The 21,502-nt window shown below is 39.2% G+C and overlaps 1 protein-coding gene across 2 annotated transcripts in view; it reads right to left on the bottom strand.

The window, feature by feature from the left end:
• shroom2b (shroom family member 2b) overlaps positions 1-21,502 on the bottom strand; it is a 28,840-nt gene that overhangs the window by 2,601 nt on the left and 4,737 nt on the right. For both annotated transcript variants that reach the window (XM_017479035.3, XM_047157986.2), the window contains exons 2-7: positions 20,333-20,481; positions 5,913-6,041; positions 3,491-5,807; positions 2,749-2,831; positions 1,025-1,537; positions 2-481 (exon numbers count right to left, since the gene is read on the bottom strand). In XM_017479035.3, the coding sequence (XP_017334524.2) occupies positions 2-481; positions 1,025-1,537; positions 2,749-2,831; positions 3,491-5,807; positions 5,913-6,041; positions 20,333-20,481 (3,671 nt within the window). The remainder of the gene's footprint in view (position 1; positions 482-1,024; positions 1,538-2,748; positions 2,832-3,490; positions 5,808-5,912; positions 6,042-20,332; positions 20,482-21,502) is intronic.

The raw sequence follows: 21,502 nt of genomic DNA, 5'->3' as shown, positions 1-21,502 counted from the left end.
CTTCTCCTGTGTGCTTTTGGGAGATTGCTTTGAAGCCGATTTTCTCCTTTGCTGTAAACCCTCTAGAAGCTGCTCTCCCTGAGGGTAGATCCCTTCCATCAGGTCCATAGTAGTCTTCATCTTGCTCTGATCCAAAATGTCTACTAGACTCTTATCCATTCCCATGATGTCTCTGGCTAGTTCTTCTCTCTTCTCATCCTCCTCAGAGAGGCCAGTGGGAGCTGCACTCACTGTCTCTGTGCTGTCCATCTTGTGGACTTCTGAAGAACTCAATTGCACGGCATGGAAAAGGGAAGGAGGCTGCTCTGGAGAGCACGGTAGGTTTAGCTGGTGTGTAAACCCTTTATCAGTGCCTCCAGGTGACTCAGTGGGAACCAGATAATGCTTAGTTTCTGTATCAGAGCTGCCTTCTGCATGGACAATCCTCATGGGAATGTTTTTCACGGCAGAGCTGGGCTCTGTTGTGTTCTCCTTTAGGTTACTACATTGGGAGACAGATAACTTGTTATTGCAAAATAGCAACGCATCATAGATAACTTTAAAAAAAAAAAAAAAAAAGCATGTCATGTAATATTATTCCACAAGGCTATTCTCGAATCTGATTGATCTGAAGGTGCTGATAAATTTTCTAGAAGTGTAGTGTAGTGCCAATTGTAATTCAATGTTATAATGCTATAATGTAAGTGATAACAGGAACTTTCATTCAATTGAACTATAAACAGTGTTGTTTATTAATAAATGAAAAACAATGCAACTGTCGTCAAATTGCTGTTATACAAGGAATTAACCACTTTGGAAAATGCTGTTATCATAAAATAATCAATTTGCAGTGGTTCAAGCAAAAGTCTAGAACCCTACAACGTTTGCCTTTTAGAGAGGGTTCCAAGCAGAGCCCCTTTTGGAAGATAAAAACTATCCAAAGAACCTTTGAGTGTAGAAAAAAAAGACCTTTACTAAATTAAACATTTAAAATAAAGCAAGACTCAAACTTGTGGGAATTATGATGAAACATCTGAGTGGTCACCTGTGAATATCTGAATACTGCACGCTGGCAAGGAGTTCATCAGTAAGCTTCTGGGGTGAAATTGAAGACCCCTGTGAATACCCATATTTTGAGGGTGCAGTCAATTCACTACCACAATGAGGGAAAGGGAATTTGGGTGTTGCTGAAGGTACCACAGAAGGGATTGGTTCGCCATTATACCACGTCCAGTCACTCTGTGGTGTTGTAGCAGCATGTGGATCTGTCTGCTGGGAGTTACTCAGAGAGGATGAGGATGTGGTTTCTAGCTGTGTGGATTCGTTGTCATTGTGGTCACTAGGCTTTTGTGTTGCACTGCCTTTATTGCTAGATGAAAGCTTGAATATTGAGTCTTGAAAACGGAGATGATGAGGGTATGAAGATGGTGGGCAAGATCCTTTTGTGATGTGGGTTGAGTTCAGAGGCTGTGTTATGTCTCTGTGTTCCAGATCATTCCTTCTGCTGGACCTCAGAGGGTCAGAAATGTTGAGTTGATTCTGACCCTTTTCAGATGCACTGTGACAGAAAACACGCACATGTACCGATCTAAATGATTATTCAGACCTCAAGCATGATCTTTTTTGTGTTATAATAATAACAGATTATGGCGTTCACTTTAAATCCGTCCTTGTCTACCTTCTCTATAGAATGGAGTCAGTTTACAGTGCAGTCTTGGTGGAGCTAAAAAGTTTCTGTTGCTGGCAATCCAAGCAGTTTCAACTGGCTAAACTGACACACTTACCACCAGACACATAGCCTGCTAGCCTGCTATTCAACCTGGAATCTACATTACAGTGTTCATGGCAGCACAGAAGAGAGGAGAAGATATTAACTCTCCTTTAATCCAAAGTACCTCCAAATATTATAAAATTATACTTAGCGCCCAAACACGTACTTTTTGAAATTAGTTGTGCTATAGTTATTGAATAATTCATAGAAGTTCCTGAATAATATGTTTTAGAATTGAAAGCTGGTATTTTAAAGTTATAATGAGGTTTCAACAAAATAAGACAGAACTGGGGGAAAAAATGGAAGATAGATTTACTGTATTTTAAGAGTCTGTTTTTTTTGACATATGTAGAAAAGTTATTAGGTATACATTGGCAGGACTGAGCATTATTTAGAGCATAAAGAATTATTATTATTATTATTATTATTGTTGTTGTTGTTGTTGTTTTGTTGTTGTTGTTGTTATCCACATACATTGCATACAATATATTACACTATTGGTATAACTATATTATACAGGTACAGCTCCAAAAATGTGAATATTGTGGAAAAGTTCAATTTTTTCCGTAATTTAATTCAAAAAGTGGAACTTTCATATATTCTAGATTCATTACACATAAAGGGAAATATTTCAAGCCTCTTTTTGTTTTAATTTTGATGATTATGTCTTACAGCTCATGGAAATCAAAAATCCAGTATCTGAAAATATTAGAATAAAGAATTTAGAATACAGAAATGTCGACCTGAGAAGAGAACATTATACAAAAGCTGGATTTAAAATATTGCCTTAGAATTGGATTTTCCTTCAGTCACAAAGTCTAGGTTTCACGCTACATTTACATTTAACCATTTAGACAGTGCTGTCCCTTGCTCATGTTTCTTCAGAGCTGTGGTCTTGTTAAATGAGGTATAGTAGCTAGAACGCCAGAAATCCTAGCATCGTTATAATTTATTTGGTATCTTAAACAGATTTTGGACAAGTTAAGATAGAGTCTAACCTTTCACTATGAATTTTCTCTGGGTCTAGTGTGTGTTCTGGATGAGACGCTGCCACAGGCTTCTCTGTAGACAGACTGATTTTCTAGAGGGGAAAAGGGAAGGAAACATCAGTTAACAATAAGTTAACACACACTGAGCCCTTTATCAGAATAGCATTGTGGATCAGGATTTCTAAATTACTTTGCAGCAAAGAAAGCAACAAGTTAACAACAACCAACATTTACAGTATAGGAAAGTCAACCTATAAAGCATTTAATATCCTACCACTAACAGTGTATGTTTGCTAAATTCGAGAAATAGTGCAGAACTGCCTCCATTACAACTAAAGTATAATCACCTAAAATGTACCCTTTTTCTCTGTAACTGCTCTTCTGTTTAAGTGGTAATTCAATCATTATCATTATCTTATCATCAGCCAGAATGGCAGTAGTGCAATGACAGCTTTTATTATGCAAAAAGAAACTCAACTTAATTGCAATATCTGAGATTAAAGCAGAAAGCACGCCCTATGAACACAAAAAAGTTTTTTTTTTAAATTCTCTATAATAAGCATAATGGAACAAAGACGACTATTGCAGTAATATGCAAGATGTCAACCTTATATACCAAATCAACGAGACAAAATCAAGACAGACCAGTAACAACAAAATTCAGACCAATAACAGGCCCAGTAACAGACATCCATGGATGTCTCAGTTCAGGCATTGCTTACTGGATAACCAAAAAATTATAATAACTTACTTCCCCATGAAAATCTGCGGAAGGAGAGGACCTGGATCTTTCATGGATGCACACCATGTTGTTACCTTCTTCTTTCCCTGAATCCAAAATGTTCTCTGCAGAGTGATATCTGCTGGATGTTCTTCCTCCTATTGACTTCCTCTGCAAGTTCCATGTTGCCTCATACTCTGCAAAAGTGCCTAGTCGCTGCTGTTCTTCAGCTGTGGTGTTATTGAATTGCTGTTTTGATGTAGACTTTCTATCATTTTCACCTACAAGCAAAGTAAACCTATTTTCTCCTCCGCCGACGCTTTCACTGATGTTCAGTTGGGATTTCCTTGGGATGGGCTTGGAGAATGTTGGTCTAGAAGCTCCTTCAAAGAACTTAAATCTATCTACAAAGGAGCCAAGAGTTGCTTGTTGTGAGGCTTTTTCTTCTACACCCACTTCATTGATCTTGTCAGGCTCTGAGAAAGAATGGACCCTTTTGTCCAGGGGGAAACGCTTTCGACTTCCAATGCGGGATACATGGCCATTGGTAGAATCTGACTTTGTGCCTAACTGACCTTGAAATGTTTCATTCTCTGGAAGCTCCAGATCTCTCCTTTTAAATGACGTGGCCTGTAGAACTCGAGCTTGTGCCTCTTTCAGGTGGTCTTTGTAGGTGCTTGTAAAAGATCCATCTGAAGAGGATGTCGATGTCTCTGTAGACTTCCAGACCCCTAGGTCCTCCTCAGATTCTCTAGGACAATTTAGGTTAGCAGCACTCCGGCTCTTTTGAAGCTGGGCTCTCTTTTCTTGGATCTCATTGAGCAAAGTAGTGGCATAGCGGTCACTTCGTCTTCCTTGCTTGCTACTTATGGTATAAGGTTTTTCTTGCAGTGCGCATCCTTTTGTTGTAATCATGTTACTGTCAGCCAGAATCCTGTTCTCCTGAGCTAAAGAATGTAACAATGGGGTCTTCTGAGGGCAGATTTTATGTCCATTCTTGGAGATCCAAGGGTCATTTTGTGTATCTTTGTGTGCTCTGGTGGTAAGAGATCTCTGCTCTGCCTGTTGGTTCACAATGTTGTTGCGGTGGTTCTCAGAAATTCCTCCATCCTTACTCCATTGATTTTCCTTCTCTTTTTTCCCAGAGTTCGGCTTCACTATTGCTGGACTTGGAGCTTCTAATTTTGGAGGACTGACTGTGTGTTTGTAGCTTTTGTTCTCAGATGCCTGCAGGGAAGTTAGAGGGTACTTTAATTTTATAGTTCTTTGATAGTTTGCTAGGTTCCTGTCACTGCTAGCATGGATAGGCTCTGATTCTGGCCTCCATTTATGCTCTCCAACTCCATCTGAGATCCCTTGTGTGGACTCCTCAGAAGCGATGCAATAGTAGCGATAATTAGCCATTCCACCAGAGCTGTTGTCAGGAGCTGCACTAGACAGAGACCCTGTGGCACTTCCAGTTTGCTTCTGGAAACCCACATTAGTGGGAAGATTCTGCAGGCTGCGGTAGTAGATGCCAACACTCTGCATCTTGGGTGCAAACGTATTCCTGGGATAAAGGTAGAAGGGACTCTCATCACTATGCTGCCGGTGATGCTGAGGCTGACAAGAAAAGGGGTTCTGGCCTTGTCTTACATCAGTACTAGATAAGGAATAAAGCTTTGTGGTATTCAACTTGTTTGGGCAGTGGTCCTCAGCTGATAGCTTAACTTGGAGAAAATCTTTTTTAGATGGTGGGTTGTAGCTATGTTGTGATTGGAGTCCTTGTTCAGTAAATTGATAGTTATCAGCCTGCCTGTCTGTAACTCTACTATGGGATTTCTGATGGGAATGTGCAGGTGGTCCATGCGAGTATGGGATCCCTAATCCCTTTTCATGAACTTTAGTTGCTGTGAAACTGTCATTGCGTAAAGGTGGCGCTGGAGGGGGTGGCGAGTAAGCTGCTGAAGATTTCTCTGGAACATGCCACGCAGGGTTAATATTCAACCTCCCAGAGGAGAAGAATCTGGATCCAGCTTGGTCCTCGATCTTATGGCTGATACAACCTTCATTACTCACAGGAATCTGTAGGTACGTGCTGTGTTCACTTTGGCTGCCCTGATAAAACATGCACTCTGATGAGGCGGCACTTTCTGACAAACACTGTTCAGGTGTGCTAGAGGAAAATGCTCTATATCCAGAGTTATGTTTATCACCAATTCTCATGGTTGGTAACATTTCTGCTCCAATGTGATGCGTGTTGGAGGAGCGCTCTAGAAGTTCCATGTTGCCCACTGAGCTGAACTGGCATGACGCGTACTGCAGATTTGTCTGGCCCCAACAACTGATGAAGTCATTTGAGGATGAACTGAAAGAATAAACAGAAATATTGCTACTTTATGACGAACAATTCAATACATTTTTTAATTAAAAGGGCCACAGTAAAACACCGTTTTTGATGGAAATTTCTCACCCTGCATCATGCTTTGTCTGCCACACAGGTTCAAGCATAGCAGTATCTTCAGTCTCATGAACTTCTGAGGAATTCTCAGAGACTTTGGAAGAATTCCAAGTGTGAGGTCTGCAAAAAGGTTCATTCTTCCTAAAAGGTCAACAGATAAGAGTGGTTTAAAAGATACATTTGAGTGCAAAAGTTTCCATACCCTCGCTGTGAAATGATGAAACCAATAAGTTTTTCAAGTGAATTTGGTATTACAGATGGCTCTTCATTATCATAAGCAAGTCAAAAAGGCTGTTTTCTCTATTCCAAGGATTTTTAGGTCATCTGCTGATGATTTGTCTCATTTATGAAACATGGGTTTTTACTGTTAGTAATAGTGTCTCTAAACACTTTAATATCTTTTTATACTCTTCTCTTGAAAGATCAAGATTATCTGTTTTAGGTAGAGATGCACCGATGTGTCTGCCGATAAAGGATATTTTTCACGCTATCCGCCATTGGCCGATAGTGTAAAAACATCCAATGATCAGGGCCGATTTATCCTGTCAATAAAAAGAGGGCTGGAAACACATCGATTTCATGCTGTGGGTAAAGATAATGTCTCTTGTGTGGAATGACGACAAAACTGAAGTTTGTAAGCTCTATAAGCTGCTAAAATTTTACACCGGACACTGCAGCAGTGAAGCGAGTGTTCTCCTGATGGTGGACGCATGAACATATAACTGACTCTAATTTCACCTTCAAATTAACTGCTAATCCTAGAGGTTTGCATACTTTTGCCACTCACAGACATGTAATACTGGATCATTTTATAATATTTTGTCTCATTTGTTTCACTGGGTTCTCTTTGTTTACTTTTAGGACTTGTGTGAAAATCTGATGATGTTTTAGGTCATATTTAGGTTCACAAACTTTCAAGCACCACTGTAAGATATAAAAAATTTAGTACTTTTCAGCTTGCTTATAAGGAAAATTTCTCATTCAACTGCTGTAATGTTTAGGCAGATACTTGTGATACCTCTAACAGTTTTTCAATAGGAAACACCATTACATGAACATTGAATTATGTTTAGATAAACTTGGAGGTATGGCTTCCCTTTTTTATTTGATATTTTTTTCATCAAATCAAAAGGGACGCAAACGTTGCACTCAACAATATGCTTTGACACTACCAAGATAAAGTAGGAAGGCAGCTGATTCCCTGATCACTTGCATATGCATGCCTGAAGGTATATATAAGCATCTGTAGAATAACATCCTAATAACAAAAGACAATTACTGTAAATATTTACTGATTTGCAACACACATACCCTTTGACCCGATTCTTCCTGAGAAGCATGCAAGATAAGGAAGGAAATACGACACATTATTAGGCAGAACCATCAACTAAACATAATGCAGCAATGTCTCTTTGAATTAAAAATAACTAACTAACTAAATAAATAAATAAAAGATTAATTTATTAAATAATACAAATGCTACTGCATAGATTATTACTAGTTTCAAGAAATCTAATAAAAATGGCTTTTTGGGAATCAGAATAATCCCTTGCTTGCTCATTAACAGCACAGCTACACTACATGGCAGTATAGTTGATGGTGGAGTATGGGTGGATGCTACACTACACAGTAAAGGCTCATGCAACTTGGGAGTCATGGAAAACTAGGGAGGGGCCAATTACTACAAGATACCTCATAGAACTTTGCACAATCTTCGTTAGAAAGCTTCTGGCCACGTGTATGTCACTTTCTGCAGGCATTGTTTGTGTTACAATATCCACCATTTAATCTTCCTGTACAGCATAGAGGAAAAGAAACTGCTCATGTAAGCGTAAATCTCCACATGATTGTTGAAGTAGGACCTTATAAAACTAAATCACTTAGGAATTAAGGTGTTTTCAGAATACTACCTTGCTGACATATGTAGTGTGTGAACAAGACACATTTTCAAGACTGGGAACAGTCCAGAGAACCAACTTCCACCAAACCATGGTACAGTCCACTTCAGGTGTGAAAGCTATGAGCTCTTGGTACTGTGCGTTGAGCAACATGATCAGTTCATTTTGTCACATTACTTCCTGTTTCTAGTTTTGCGATTGTGCAGAAAGGCAGAATTCCTTATTGATATATAATACAAGACATTCATAGTACTAGAGCACTGTAATTAGCTCAACTTTGTGGTGTGAATGCTTGCACTGAAAGCATAGCAAAATAATGCATGTCTCATGATAGCCTAAATGGCTAAAAATCTTCTATACCAAAAAAAAAAAAAAAACATTAAAAGGTTTAATCAGGTGCCTACCATTTTCTCAACTTCACAACTGTTTTCAAAGTGAAAACGGTTAACTATGAGTTATCCTGTACAGTACCACCAAATATCTAGATGTCAGATCACGCCACCATATGGCCATACTCTAAGTAAGTGTTACTAAAAAGAAACAGCTGGAGGAACATTTCGCAACTAATTAGGTTAATTGGCAACAGGTCAGTAACATGACTGGGTTTCAATAGAGTATCTTATAGAAGCAGAGTCTCTCAGAAGTAAAGATTTGATGGAATCTGGATGGAAGAATATGTTGCTCTAAAACATGGATATACCTTTCGGAATTGATGGTGCCTTTCCAGATGTTCAAGCTGCCCATTCCACAGGCACTAATGCACCTCCATACCATCAGAGACTCAGGCTTTTGAACTGAGCGCTGATAAAAAAAAGCCGGATGGTCCCTCTCCTCTTTAGTCCTCTTTAGTTTAGAGGACATGACGTCCATGGTTTCCAAAAAGAATTTAAAATTTTGATTCGTCTGACCAAAGAACAGTTTTCCACTTTGCCTTAGTCCATTTTAAATGAGCTTTGGCCCAGAGAAGACGGTGGCATTTCTGGGTCATGTTCACATATGGATTCTTCTTTGCATGATAGAGCTTTAACCAGCATTTGTGGATGGAACGGCGAACTGTGTTCACCAACAATGAGTTCTGGAGGTGTTTCTGAGCCCTTGCAGTGATTTCCATTACAGAGTCATGCCTGCTTTTAATGCAGTGCCGCCTGAGGGCCTGAAGATCACGGGCATGCAATACTGATTTTCATCCTTGTCCCTTGCACACAGAGATTTCTCCTGATTCTCGGAATCTTTTGATTATATTATGCACTGTAGATGATGAGATATTCATAGTCTTCTCATAATTTTATGCTGAGGAACATTATTCTGAAATTGTTCCACAAATTATAGATGCAGTTTTTTTCAGATTGGTGAACCTCTGCCCATCTTTACTTCTGTAAGACTCTGCCTCTCTAAGATACTCTTATTATACCCAATCATGTTACTGACCTGTTGCCATTTAACCTGTTTAAACTGTTTCTTTTCAGTAACACTTACTTTTCCAGCCTTTTGTTGCCCCGTACCAATTTTTTTGAGATCAACTTTTGCGGTCATCAAATTCAAAATTACCTCATTTTTTTTTTCTTAAAATGGTACATTTACTCAGTTTAAACATTTGATATGTTCTGTTGTGAATAACATATGAATTTATCAGATTTGCAAATCCTTGCATTCTGTTTTCATTTACATTTATTTACATTTTACACAGTGTCCCAACTTTTTTGGAATTGGGGTTGTACTACGAGACCAAAGTCTAAGGACTGTTAATGAATTTCAAAAAAATCCCACTTACCAAATAATTACTGCATGACAAATATTCCTATTACTTCATTTTCCAGTTCTGTAAATAAAGATGAAAGTAAATTTGTGCTTTTCTTCTAGCCAGCAAGAGTTGCATGAACACCAGAACATTCTGGAGCTGAGAGTCCTAAAGAATTCCCACCAGCAACTCCCAACACTCAGGATAATACATCAAGTCAAGTGTAGCCTGACCAATAGACAATCAGCCTCTACCCCCTACTCCCTCCCACACTCATACTCACACACACAGACACACACACACACACACACACACAGGCACAGTTTCGGTTTTTAGTTTTCAAGTGCTTTATTGGCATGACAAATAATTGTACATTTGTATTGCCAAAGAACACACAAACAAAGCAAAGCACCATACTCGGAGGATCACACCCCTATATCATCCACAAACTGTGTGGGACTGATGGTGTGTGTGTGTGTTTGTCCTGGTCAATAGGAGGATTATGCTAGAGATTTAACTCTAGCAACAGAGGGTGTCCAGTCATAACAAATGCTATAATCTGCTTCTCTGGTTGGCTAATGGTTTATAAACAATGGTGGAGCTACACATGTTGGTCTTCTGAGTGTTATAAGTGACAAAAAGTCATCAATTAATTAAAGAGAAGGCTACCTACACGGGTACCCGGGGAGAGATATTTCAAATTTGTGCTGCAGTCAGGGAAAACCCTTAAATAAACTAGTTAAATAACCTGAGTCATCGTTTAGTTATGTGGTAGCCTCAGCAGCCTGTGTGGGGGATACAGAGCAGACATGAGCCTGGACAATTTGCTCAATAGAACCACAGAGACAGCAGACAAATAAATGCAAGCATAATCACAACACAGCTTACTGGCGACAGGGCACAAATCCTGTCAGACCGCAAAGCACATGCTCACTTCTCAATATCAGATATTTAATTTAACTTGTATCTCTAAGTGACTTTCAAATGCTCACCTTAACTGCTCATTAGTCTCAGTCCCCATGCTTATAAACAAGAGTTAAATTAAGGCATAATAGTGATAAAGCAATTATATATGTTCACAACGATTTATATTTTCATGTCATTTTAATGGCAAAACTGCTGAAAATGTAAAGTCTGTTCACAGGGGTTACTGGTATAAACAGACTATTAGGGCTAAGCCTCTAGGTCTTTCAATCATAAAAAGACATCAGGTTTAATTTCTGACATCCACATCAGAATGTTAACAAATGTCTTCCATCCTTTCATCCATTTTCTGTACAGCTTATCCTGCACAAGGTCATGGGACGCCTGGAGCCTATGCCAGGGGACTCGGGGCATGAGGACACCCTGGACAGGGTGCCAACTCATCACAGGGCACAATCACACACACTCATACACTACAGACAATTTGGAAATGGCAATCAGCCTACAAGGCACGTCTTCGGACTGGGAGAGGGAACAAGAGTACCCAGAGGAAAACCCCAAATCACTGGGAGAACATGCAAGCGCCGCGCACACAGGACAGAGGCGGGAATCAAACCCCCAACCATGGAGGTTTGAGGCAAACATGCTAGAAAATGTCTTAAAACTGATTCTTTTTCACTTTAGTGGAACCTAGCACAACACAGTGGTCTGAAGAAGTGAGGCTGGGGCTGACTTCTTTCTAGCCCAGATTGTAGATTCATGCAGTCTATCAGTGAGAGTAGTATCAGGTGATTACACAGTGTGACACACCCTCTAGTGTTGATCTCCATTTAGGCTGAAATTTAACAGCTGGCATCACTGACACATCTGTAACAAGACATCAGCAGTTATTGAGAAACTGCATGGAAATACAATCGAATGTGTAATGATCGAGAACGAGATGGATTATTTACTCTATTGTTTTCTATTGCCCCCAAAACACCTAGTAGAAAGCTTAAGATTGTCCAATAAAAGTACAAATGTGTGCAAGTATGTGTGCAATAGTTGCACAATCCTTGATAGGGATTACATTATATCCCTTCCATCTAATATCACGACTAGCCATCACTTTCTGTTCACCAATCACATTTCTCTGATATCAATGTTAGAGACATCCATATAATCATTTTGGAGAAACTAGTCCGGGATATCGCAATTGCTGAAGGCCCAGACTTCATTCTGGCAAACTTTAGGATCACAATGTTTACCTGGGACTGTGGAGGAGTGTATGTGAGGACTGAGTCATCATCCAAAGTAGCAGATTAGCACAAGTCTGCCTACCCCAAGGATATATGAGGATAAAAGAGATGCAGAAAGAGCAGACGAGCAAGAAAGAGAAATAATGTTTCTAAGGTCATGTCCCTCTGAGGTTTGAGGTCTCCTTCATATTGTGTCTTTTTCTAGACAGATTATGGAGGTTAAACAACACATGGGCCATTAGCAGAGAAAAACACAAATGTGTTAGTTCAAACAGAATCTCTCAGTCAGTCATGATATTTCTTAGATAAAATACAGGGCATTATTGAGACTGTTCTACTTAAAATGCTGGGGGGAAATGGTGGGGGAAAAGTTGCAGCACTCTACTGCAACGTGTGAATGTGGCAGCGTCTTAAATCCTGTGAGGACAGACCTTCACTACTGCTCTCGTGATGTGACAGGTGCCAGAGCACCTAAGGACAGCTCGAGACGAACAACAAAAACATGATGGTTCATTTACATTTAGTAAATGTTATTTACTATTTACTATTTACTATTACAGATCTATAATCGTAGCTATGATTTAAGTAAAAAAAAAAAAAAAGGAGTGCATGCTACAGTTGAGGGTCCAGAAACTGGGTGGTCCTTGAGGTGTTTATATACACAATAATTTCTTTTCGGTGTTGTCCATATGCTCTAAATATCATTTTACAGTTAATACACAGTGCCATGACTGCAATGATAATCATTAATAGCCCTTAAATCTACTGTATTTTGACTTTCATGTCATATCCTATACATTAAACAACCTTAAACAACTTCAAACTGAAAGGTTCTCCAAGTCTCATTCTCAAAAATATATCCTAACATTTAAAAGTACATCTAAAAGTAATGCAGAGATATATTATGTTTGGCTATTACTATAAAAGGTACTTTACCCCCAAGACATTACTATTACACCAAGCATGCAGTCAATGTGATGAAATACCTGCTCAGTTGAATGAGTCAATCAGTTCCTCCAAACAAGTTGGTTTTAATGTGCATAGAGATGTACTTCAAAGAAGTTACTGCCCTTTACTGGATTACTCTGTTCCCAAAAATCCCCACCAAAACAATGGGCTCACACAGAGCAGCCAATCCTGTGGACCCACTGCACTCGCCTAGGCAATGGAACCAACCATTTCTCTAATACACGGGGGGGTTAGTAAATTTATCTAAATAACATTCCTTCTGTATTCCATTTGCACTCCTGTAGCTTTCAGGGGGAAATGCTAGTCATGTTTGCTTCACAGGATATAGCGAGAATTACATTATGCTTAAAGAATACACAATGTCATGTTTCTCCTTGAGTAATTAAATTTCACTGATTTCCCCTACACTGAGGTTTGTCCGGCTTTGCAGGTTGTAATTGGATTCTGAGTGAAGGCATGAGTAGCCAGATCGCACAAAGGCTGAAACCTCTCTGTGTAATAAGTTAATAAGAATAGTAAGTTATTACATTGGTATAGAGTAATCTGAAATGGTAATACTCTTGGATCCTATTTAAAGTGGCTAAATGAAATGTGCAATCTGATCATCTGTGTGTGCAGTTAGTGGATGTGGTGCTTAACACCTCGCACATCTGAAAACCATGCTGGTAGGTGTACTGGCTACACTAAATTGCCCCCTAGGTGTGAATGTGTGCACGTGGTGCCGTACAATGGACTGTGAATCTATCCTAGGTGTATATACCCGCTCATTCAGTTTCAGTAAGCCCTTTATCCTGGTCAGCGTCACGGCGTATCTTGAGTCTATCCCGGAAACACTGGGAGTAAGGCAGAAATACACCGTGGACGGGACGCCAGTTCGTTGTAGGGCACCATGCACACATACATTCACACACTCATGCACACCCAGGGGTAATATATATTAGCCAATAAGCTACCAACTGGCATTTTTGGGAGGTGGGAGGAAACCAGAGAAGTTCTGCAACCAGTGGACCAGTAACCAGTGGACTACTGATCAGAAGGTTGTGAGCTCAAATCCCAACACTGTCAAATTGCCACTGCTGGGCCCGTGACCCTCATCTAAGAATATGAAAAACATACAAATATAAAACCGTTTAAATGTTCTGCACGGAAAAGTGCCCTTTGATACACTATATGATCATCACACCTATATGTGGTTCTTCCCCAAACTGTTGCCATAAAGTTGCAAGCATACAACTGTCAGGTATGTCTTTGTATGCTGTAGAATTACATTTACAGCATTTGGCAGACGCCCTTATCCAGAGCAAATTATAGCTATCTCATTCTTACAACTGAGATGTTGAGGGTTAAGGGCCCAGCAGTGGCATTTTGGTGGTGCAGGGATTTGAACTCGCAACCTTCTGATCAGAAGGTCCCCTTCACTGAAACTAAGAGGTCTAAACATGTTCCAGCATGGCAATGCCCCTGTACACAAAGCAAGCTCCATGAAAACATGGTTTACCAACATTGGAGTAGAAGAACTCAAGTTCTTCTGCACAGAGCCCTGACTTCAACCCCACTGAACACCTTTGGGACGACCTGGAACAGTGACTGCACTCCAGGTCTCCTCACCCAGCATCAGTGCCTGACCTCACTAATGTTCATGTGGCTGAATGATCACAAATCCCTACAGCCATGAACCAAAATCTAGTGGAAAGCCTTCCCAGAAGAGTGAAGGTTATTATAACAGCAAATAGGATGCTCATGTAGATGTGATGGTCAGATGTCCAGAAACTTCTGACCATATAGTGTAGACGTTACACAAGGTGCAGTGCTGTTATTCTTTCCTGCACCAAATATTAACTGTGGGGATGAAAATAATTTTTGAAATGTTTTTTAAAATTTGTAAACATTTACCCCATGTGTTTATGTTCAAATTCAAAATATGTATATGTTGTTCAATTTATATATTCTTTTTAGCTAGTTTTTATTAAGGACACAATTATATAGGGTTCAATTATGACTAATTAGCCAATTACATGTAAGTGAATTCCAACATTAACCTTAGCAGTAAACATAACACTCCTCAATGGTCCACTTCATACTCTGAATATGCAGAGTTCAGCATTTTTACCACTAGATGGCCCAAACCATCCAGTAACAAAGGGCTCGAGCAGGATGGGAATCTTTGTCTCCAATCTTGTATATCAAGTATCCTGTGCACTGTATCACTGGTCATCAAGTTTCCAGTGATTATGCTGAAGTAAACATGCTATGGCAGTCACTAAGAGAAACTAAGAACAAAGATTTTTCTAATGGTGCTGTATAATATTACAATACTTAACTGAAGAGGAGGTCATTCTGGCAATGACAAAATAAAATTCAACTTAAATTAATTTACTCTGCTACACTTATAAACCTGCAATGTACTACATAACTTCTTGTCTCAGACCTCAAGCTACATGTAACACTGTTTTTTTTATTATTATTATTACAATACAGTCAGTAGCTTCTTATTAGACTGCTGGTGTTTCCCAAACAAAAGTCAGGTTTCTCACAGGACCTCGGATGTCCTCAGCCTCACGCTGGCTCTAAGACCCAGAAGCTTCACACAAAGCCAAACGGGACTAAGCCATGGCAGCGGTGGACAATGGAAGCCTATCAGGCCTCTTTTGTGTAATGGCATACACTCAAACAGAATAATGAGGGCCCCTTTGTTCCACTTTGCTACATAATGGTATAATCCACTAGCTAGAGGCTGACCAGACTCTTTTTGCCAGCCTGAGTGTACAACCAGAACTCTCATACTTTGGCGGAAAAGCTGTGCTGAAATGAACAGACTGAGACCAATTCTGTAGGATGTCAAAAAACAACAATTCTGTCTAAAATAACAGGAAGACATGAAAAATCGCGATAGGAACACAAGAAAGAGCGAAATAGTCAGGAAAGATGTGTTACAGTATTTATATAGGCTGAAAAATTATACTACCGGTCAAAAGTTTAGACACACTCATTCTTTATTTATTTTTTTTTCCACATTTTAGAATAATAATGAAGTCATCAAAACTCTTGAGTAACACAAATGGAAGTATGGGAATTATGTTGTGATATAAAATTCAAAAATAAATCCAAATAATTTAGTACTTAGTATCTTCAAAGTAGACACCCTTTTTGCCTAGAATTTCTAGAAATGTCTTGGAATTTTCTCAGCCGATTTCTTGAGGAATACACCTGAGATGCTTTTTAATCAGTATTAAAGGAGTTCCCACCTATGCTGGACACTTACTGGCTGCTTTTCGGAATATTTCGCTCCAAGTCATCTGTTCAAAAAAATATTTTTTTGCGAATAAAATGTTAGTTTTTCTAATGACAGAAATGAATATGTTGGCACAATTATATTTTTTCTACAACACCGATTTCAAACATTTAATCACACACCTTCAGATCAAAAGGTTTTTAAGATCATGAGAAACATTTCACTCAAGTGTCTCTAAACTTTTGACCAGTAGTGCAGATCCACAAATCTGCACTACTGAAAATAAAAGTAGTTTCCTTTTTTTCCTTTTTTAGACTAGAGTTAAGAATACAAATTTGTAAATTTGGTGCACAGTTAGTGGTCGTTTTGTGACCACATTCAAGTGTCACAAGTAGTTGTAGTAACAATATGTAAATGAGGTTTTGGCGTGTACTAAATACTCTTGATAGCCATGATGAGTTTGGATCTTAGGCCTCCAGAAGAGTAAAAATGTGTTCAAATACAATTTACATTAGATTTTATACTGAAATTGGCATAAAATTGGTTTTGTAACAGTGCATGTTATCTTCTTGATTAAAACATTCTGTAAACGTCTTTCTCTTTAGAACATCTTCACAATGAAATAAATATTTTCATTCTAACGACTATATTTTTGGCTTTATTAAGTATGAAACTGTATGCAGAAAAAGTTCCAATATAAAAATAAGATCAGCAATCAACAAGCAAAAGTGAATTGTGTTATCTAAAAGATTACTCTATTCACCTGCATGCTCTTGGCTTAAGCATAACCGAATGTAAATTCATTCTGGAACTCAGAAGCCACATAAAACCTCCTGCCTCCATCACTGTAGCTTTCACTCCTGATCTAAACAACTTAAAGGTTACACCACTTTTTATAGCACTGGATGTTGAACCAAGTACAAGTTTGCCATTCTGAGGTCTCAGCAACAGACTAGCTTTTTAAAAATAAATGTTTCCTTAAAAACACTGTTACTATCCCCTTTCATTTTGGGATGTAATAGCAATGTAGGAGCACATAATGCTGTTCACACATACTATTTAAATACAGACTCCTTACTGCATTGGATAAACACAAAATCTGCTGGACCACTGTGGCTCAGTAATCACCAGTTTTCACCAAAACAGCCTGCTTGTTAACCTTAGCTAAGACTGTGGCCTGGAAAAACTCAGAATCTCAGAGTAATAATTATTCAGGAGTGCGCAGGGATGATGAATGGAAGAACTCTTGTGCTTTCTAATGTCGTCATTTACACTTTAATCAAAGGGGGGAAATTGTACAGCTTGTGGATCCATAAAGCATTTAACCAATAAATGGCTTCAGGAAGTGAACACTTTGTGATGGGGCTTGCCTTTGGATATAGAATAAAACATGACAGGGCATGCTATTATAGGAAAATAATAAACAACTGGGTGGTTTAACATCCTGATGTGTTCCAATAACAGCACGTCCTGAAGTGATTTATTCCTCTAATGCCATATTCTGTCTGGATACTCAATTCTGATTGGCTGGAAGGTCTGCGTTCAAACTATATAATCCACAGGTAGTTCCAGTCAGTTTAATCATTGTTCAAAATTAATGTGCTGTCTATGAACAACTGTAACCATAGTAACATACAGTTACAGTTGCATACAGAGTGAGACAGCTATTGAATGGAGAGAATTCAGTAATTTTTGAAGTAGACTAAAGTCACAACTCTCTCTCTCGCTCAAATAACTATTTATTATAACTCATTCAAATAAATGTAATCTTATGGCACTACTTTATCTCTGTGTAAGAATTAGGGCAGGCAGAATTCAAGATCTAGCGACATGTATATAAAATAACTAATGAAAATTAGCCGTTATTTTTATCTCTTCAGTCAACTTTTGTGCTCTATACACCAATGACAGCTTTAACTTGTCAATGCCTCCATGTCATACATTAAAATCGTGTAATGCACACCTATCAATGGATTATCCCTTACTTCAGGAATGACAGGTCACACAGGTTTATCCGTTTATGGTTATTTTTAATGAGGAACATCCACGAAACTTAGTAGCTCCTGTTATCAATCACATTATAGCAGCTATAAACAGTCATTCCCTCACCATCCTCTCTTTTTTCACTCTCTTGAAATTAATAAGACAAAAAATAATGCAGCTTGTCAAGTTACAGAGTAACTGGAAAACACAAAGCCTGTTGTCCTGATGACTTTCCCATGTTGTAAAGAAAAACGTAAAGAAACAGCTTTACCTCTGACTCTTACAAAGTGCTATCACTGGAGACTCCTTCCAAAAAATACAAAATAAACATCTCCTCACAGCAAACATCACCATATCAAGAGATTTAAAAAATCCATTTATGTGGAGTGTAGACCATAAAAGTCCCTGTGTAAGTTGTAACTACAGAACTGATACCATATTGGAAAGAGTACATTGAGAGTACATATACAGTATCTCACAAAAGTGAGTACACCCCTCACATTTTTGTAAATATTTGATTATATCTTTTCATGTGACAACACTGAAGAAATGACACTTTGCTACAATGTAAAGTAGTGAGTGTACAGCTTGTGTAATAGTGTAAATTTGCTGTCCCCTCAAAATAACTCAATACACAGCCATTAATGTCTAAACTGCTGCCGACAAAAGTGAGTACACCCCTAAGTGAAAATATCCAAATTGGGCCCAATTAGCCATTTTCCCTCCCCATGTGTCATGTGACTTGTTAGTGTTACAAGATCTCAGGTGTGAATGGGGAGCAGGTGTGTTAAATTTGGTATCATCGCTCTCAAACGCCCTCATACTGGTCACTGGAAGTTCAACATGGCACCTCATGGCAAAGAACTCTCTGAGGATCTGAAAAAAGAATTGTTGCTCTACATAAAGATGGCCTAGGTTATAAGAAGATTGCCAAGACCCTGACACTGAGCTGCAGCACGGTGGCCAAGACCATACAGTGGTTTAACAGGACAGGTTCCACTCAGAACAGGCCTCGCCATGGTCGACCAAAGAAGTTGAGTGCACGTGCTCAGCGTCATATCCAGAGGTTGAGTGTTGCCAGCATTGCTGCAGAGGTTGAAGGGATGGGGGGTCAGCCTGTCAGTGCTCAGACCATATGCCGCACACATCAAATTGGTCTGCATGGCTGTCGTCCCAGAAGGAAGCCTCTTCTAAAGATGATGCACAAGAAAGCCCGCAAACAGTTTGCTGAAGACAAGCAGACTAAGTACATGGATTACTGGAACCATGTCCTGTGGTCTGATGAGACCAAGATAAACTTATTTGGTTCAGATGCTGTCAAGCATGTGTGGCAGCAACCAGGTGAAGAGTACAAAGACAAGTCTGTCTTGCCTACAGTCAAGCATGGTGGTGGGAGTGTCATGGTTTGGGGCTGCATGAGTGCTGCTGGCACTGGGGAGCTACAGTTCACCGAGGGAACTATGAATGCCAACATATACTGTGACATACTGAAGCAGAGCATGATCCCCTCCCTTCGGAGACTAGGCTACAGGGCAGTATTCCAGCATGATAACGACCCCAAACACACCTCCAAGATGACCAGTGCCTTGCTAAAGAAGCTGAGGGTGAAGGTGATGGACTGGCCAAGCATGTCTCCAGACCTAAATCCTATTGAGCATCTGTGGGGCATCCTCAAACGGAAGGTGGAGGAGCACAAGGTCTCTAACATCCACCAGTTCCATGATGTCATCATGGAGGAGTGGAAGGGGACTCCAGTGCCAACCTGTGAATCTCTGGTGAATTCCATGCCAAGAGGGTTAAGGCAGTGCTGGAAAGTAATGGTGGCCACACAAAATATTGACACTTTGGGCCCAATTTGGACATTTTCACTCACTTTTGTTGCCAGCGGTTTAGACATTAATGGCTGTGTGTTGAGTTACTTTGAGAGGACAGCAAATTTACACTGTTACACAAGCTGTACACTCACCACTTTACATTGTAGCAAAGTGTCATTTCTTCAGTGTTGTCACATGAAAAGATATAATCAAATATTTACAAAAATGTGAAGGGTGCTCTCAAATTTGTGAGATATTGTAATTATAATATTTGAATTACAGATGTAACTACTGTCAGAGCTGATGTTATAGAAAATGAATCAACTCTTTCTAACCAAACAGAATTGAGACTGTGCTGTTCAATAACAGTAACTTATATCGTGGTTTACAATATTATTTTAATTGTTTTAATCATGTTTTTCAAATGATTTCTATAATGGTTTCTATAATCATGTTGCCATAATTGATTCCATACAACAAGAACATTTGGCACCCATTAAAAACGTAGGGCTCCTCCACATCCTAATTCCCAATTTAATCCATAGCGACACTGTAAACATCAGTAGACGAGAGTGTGTGAATGTATATAAGACCCAGCCGCACATTGTCACAATGTTTACGGCTCTCAAGGCCTACCGTTTTAACCCCAATGCCAGAGTTTTGAAGGAGCTCTTCACCAGGCAGATAGCCTCCTGTCTGTAACCGCTCAGAGGAACTGCGTTAATACTGACAATCTCATCACCGACCTGGAGCTGGGCCAATGCCGCTCGGCTTCCCTCCTCCACCTGCATGTGCAAACACACACACACACACACACACACACAGGTTGGTGGTACAGCTGACATGGCAACCACGTGCATGGTAAATTGAGCTATGGAAGTTAAATGATGTGACAAAATTGACAAAATTATTAAATTTTTTCTACTTTTAAATGAATACAATTTAATAATAACGTGTATTATACATTTATTATACAGAAAAGAACAAACACAGAACCCTCACACTGTCACACTGTCATGGCCAAACCCTTCATACTGGGAACAGCAGATATGTTTATGTGGCCAACCAATATTTACTTCTGACATTATTCTTTTTTCATTGGAAAAAACAGTGCTGACTAACGTCTGGTGGAAACTCTGGTCATTGCTGATATAGTTCCTCTCTTTATTTAAATCTAACCACAGTGATGATAACAACCCTTTTTCTTTTATTCAACATAGTTGTCATTATCTGACAACTAAAATAGACCATTGACACAGTCTAGTGCATGACAGAAATGAGGATGCTAGGCCAGAACTGCTGTATCAGCAGACAATTTCAAAAGCAAAGGGCTATGACAAATTCGCAAGTCCTTATGTTTATAACATCACAAACGGACTAACAGTAAACAGTATATCAGCAGTCATCCTCAGGTTGTTATATTTCTTCCCCGAGACAGAAAGAAATGCAACCTAAGTGTAATGATTAAAAATTCAGCACACTGAAACTCGACCCTGCGCAGGGCCTGTGTTTCACAATGCATGATCTCCTGTGTTTTTGTGGTGAGGCCTCTTTAACCTGCTTATATAAAGCTATATATTACAGTCCTATTATACTGTAAACAGGGAAGTGTTATTCCTCTGATGGGTGCAAAAACTTCTGTACACTCTATTAGGGCTGCACAATTAATCATATTTGAATCCTAATAACAATTTTTACTTTCACCATTAATTAAGAAAAGAATTAAACACAATGGCATGTGCTGTAGAAAAATGATCAACAATTAAGTTCATTATTTTGCCATAACAGCACATCCTGAATTAGTTT

Source organism: Ictalurus punctatus, chromosome 10, assembly GCF_001660625.3.
Source record: "Ictalurus punctatus breed USDA103 chromosome 10, Coco_2.0, whole genome shotgun sequence".
In the NCBI taxonomy this organism is placed as follows: Eukaryota; Metazoa; Chordata; class Actinopteri; order Siluriformes; family Ictaluridae; genus Ictalurus; species Ictalurus punctatus.
Note: the sequence above shows the minus strand (reverse complement) of the source record. Positions and strands in the feature narration are given on the sequence as shown.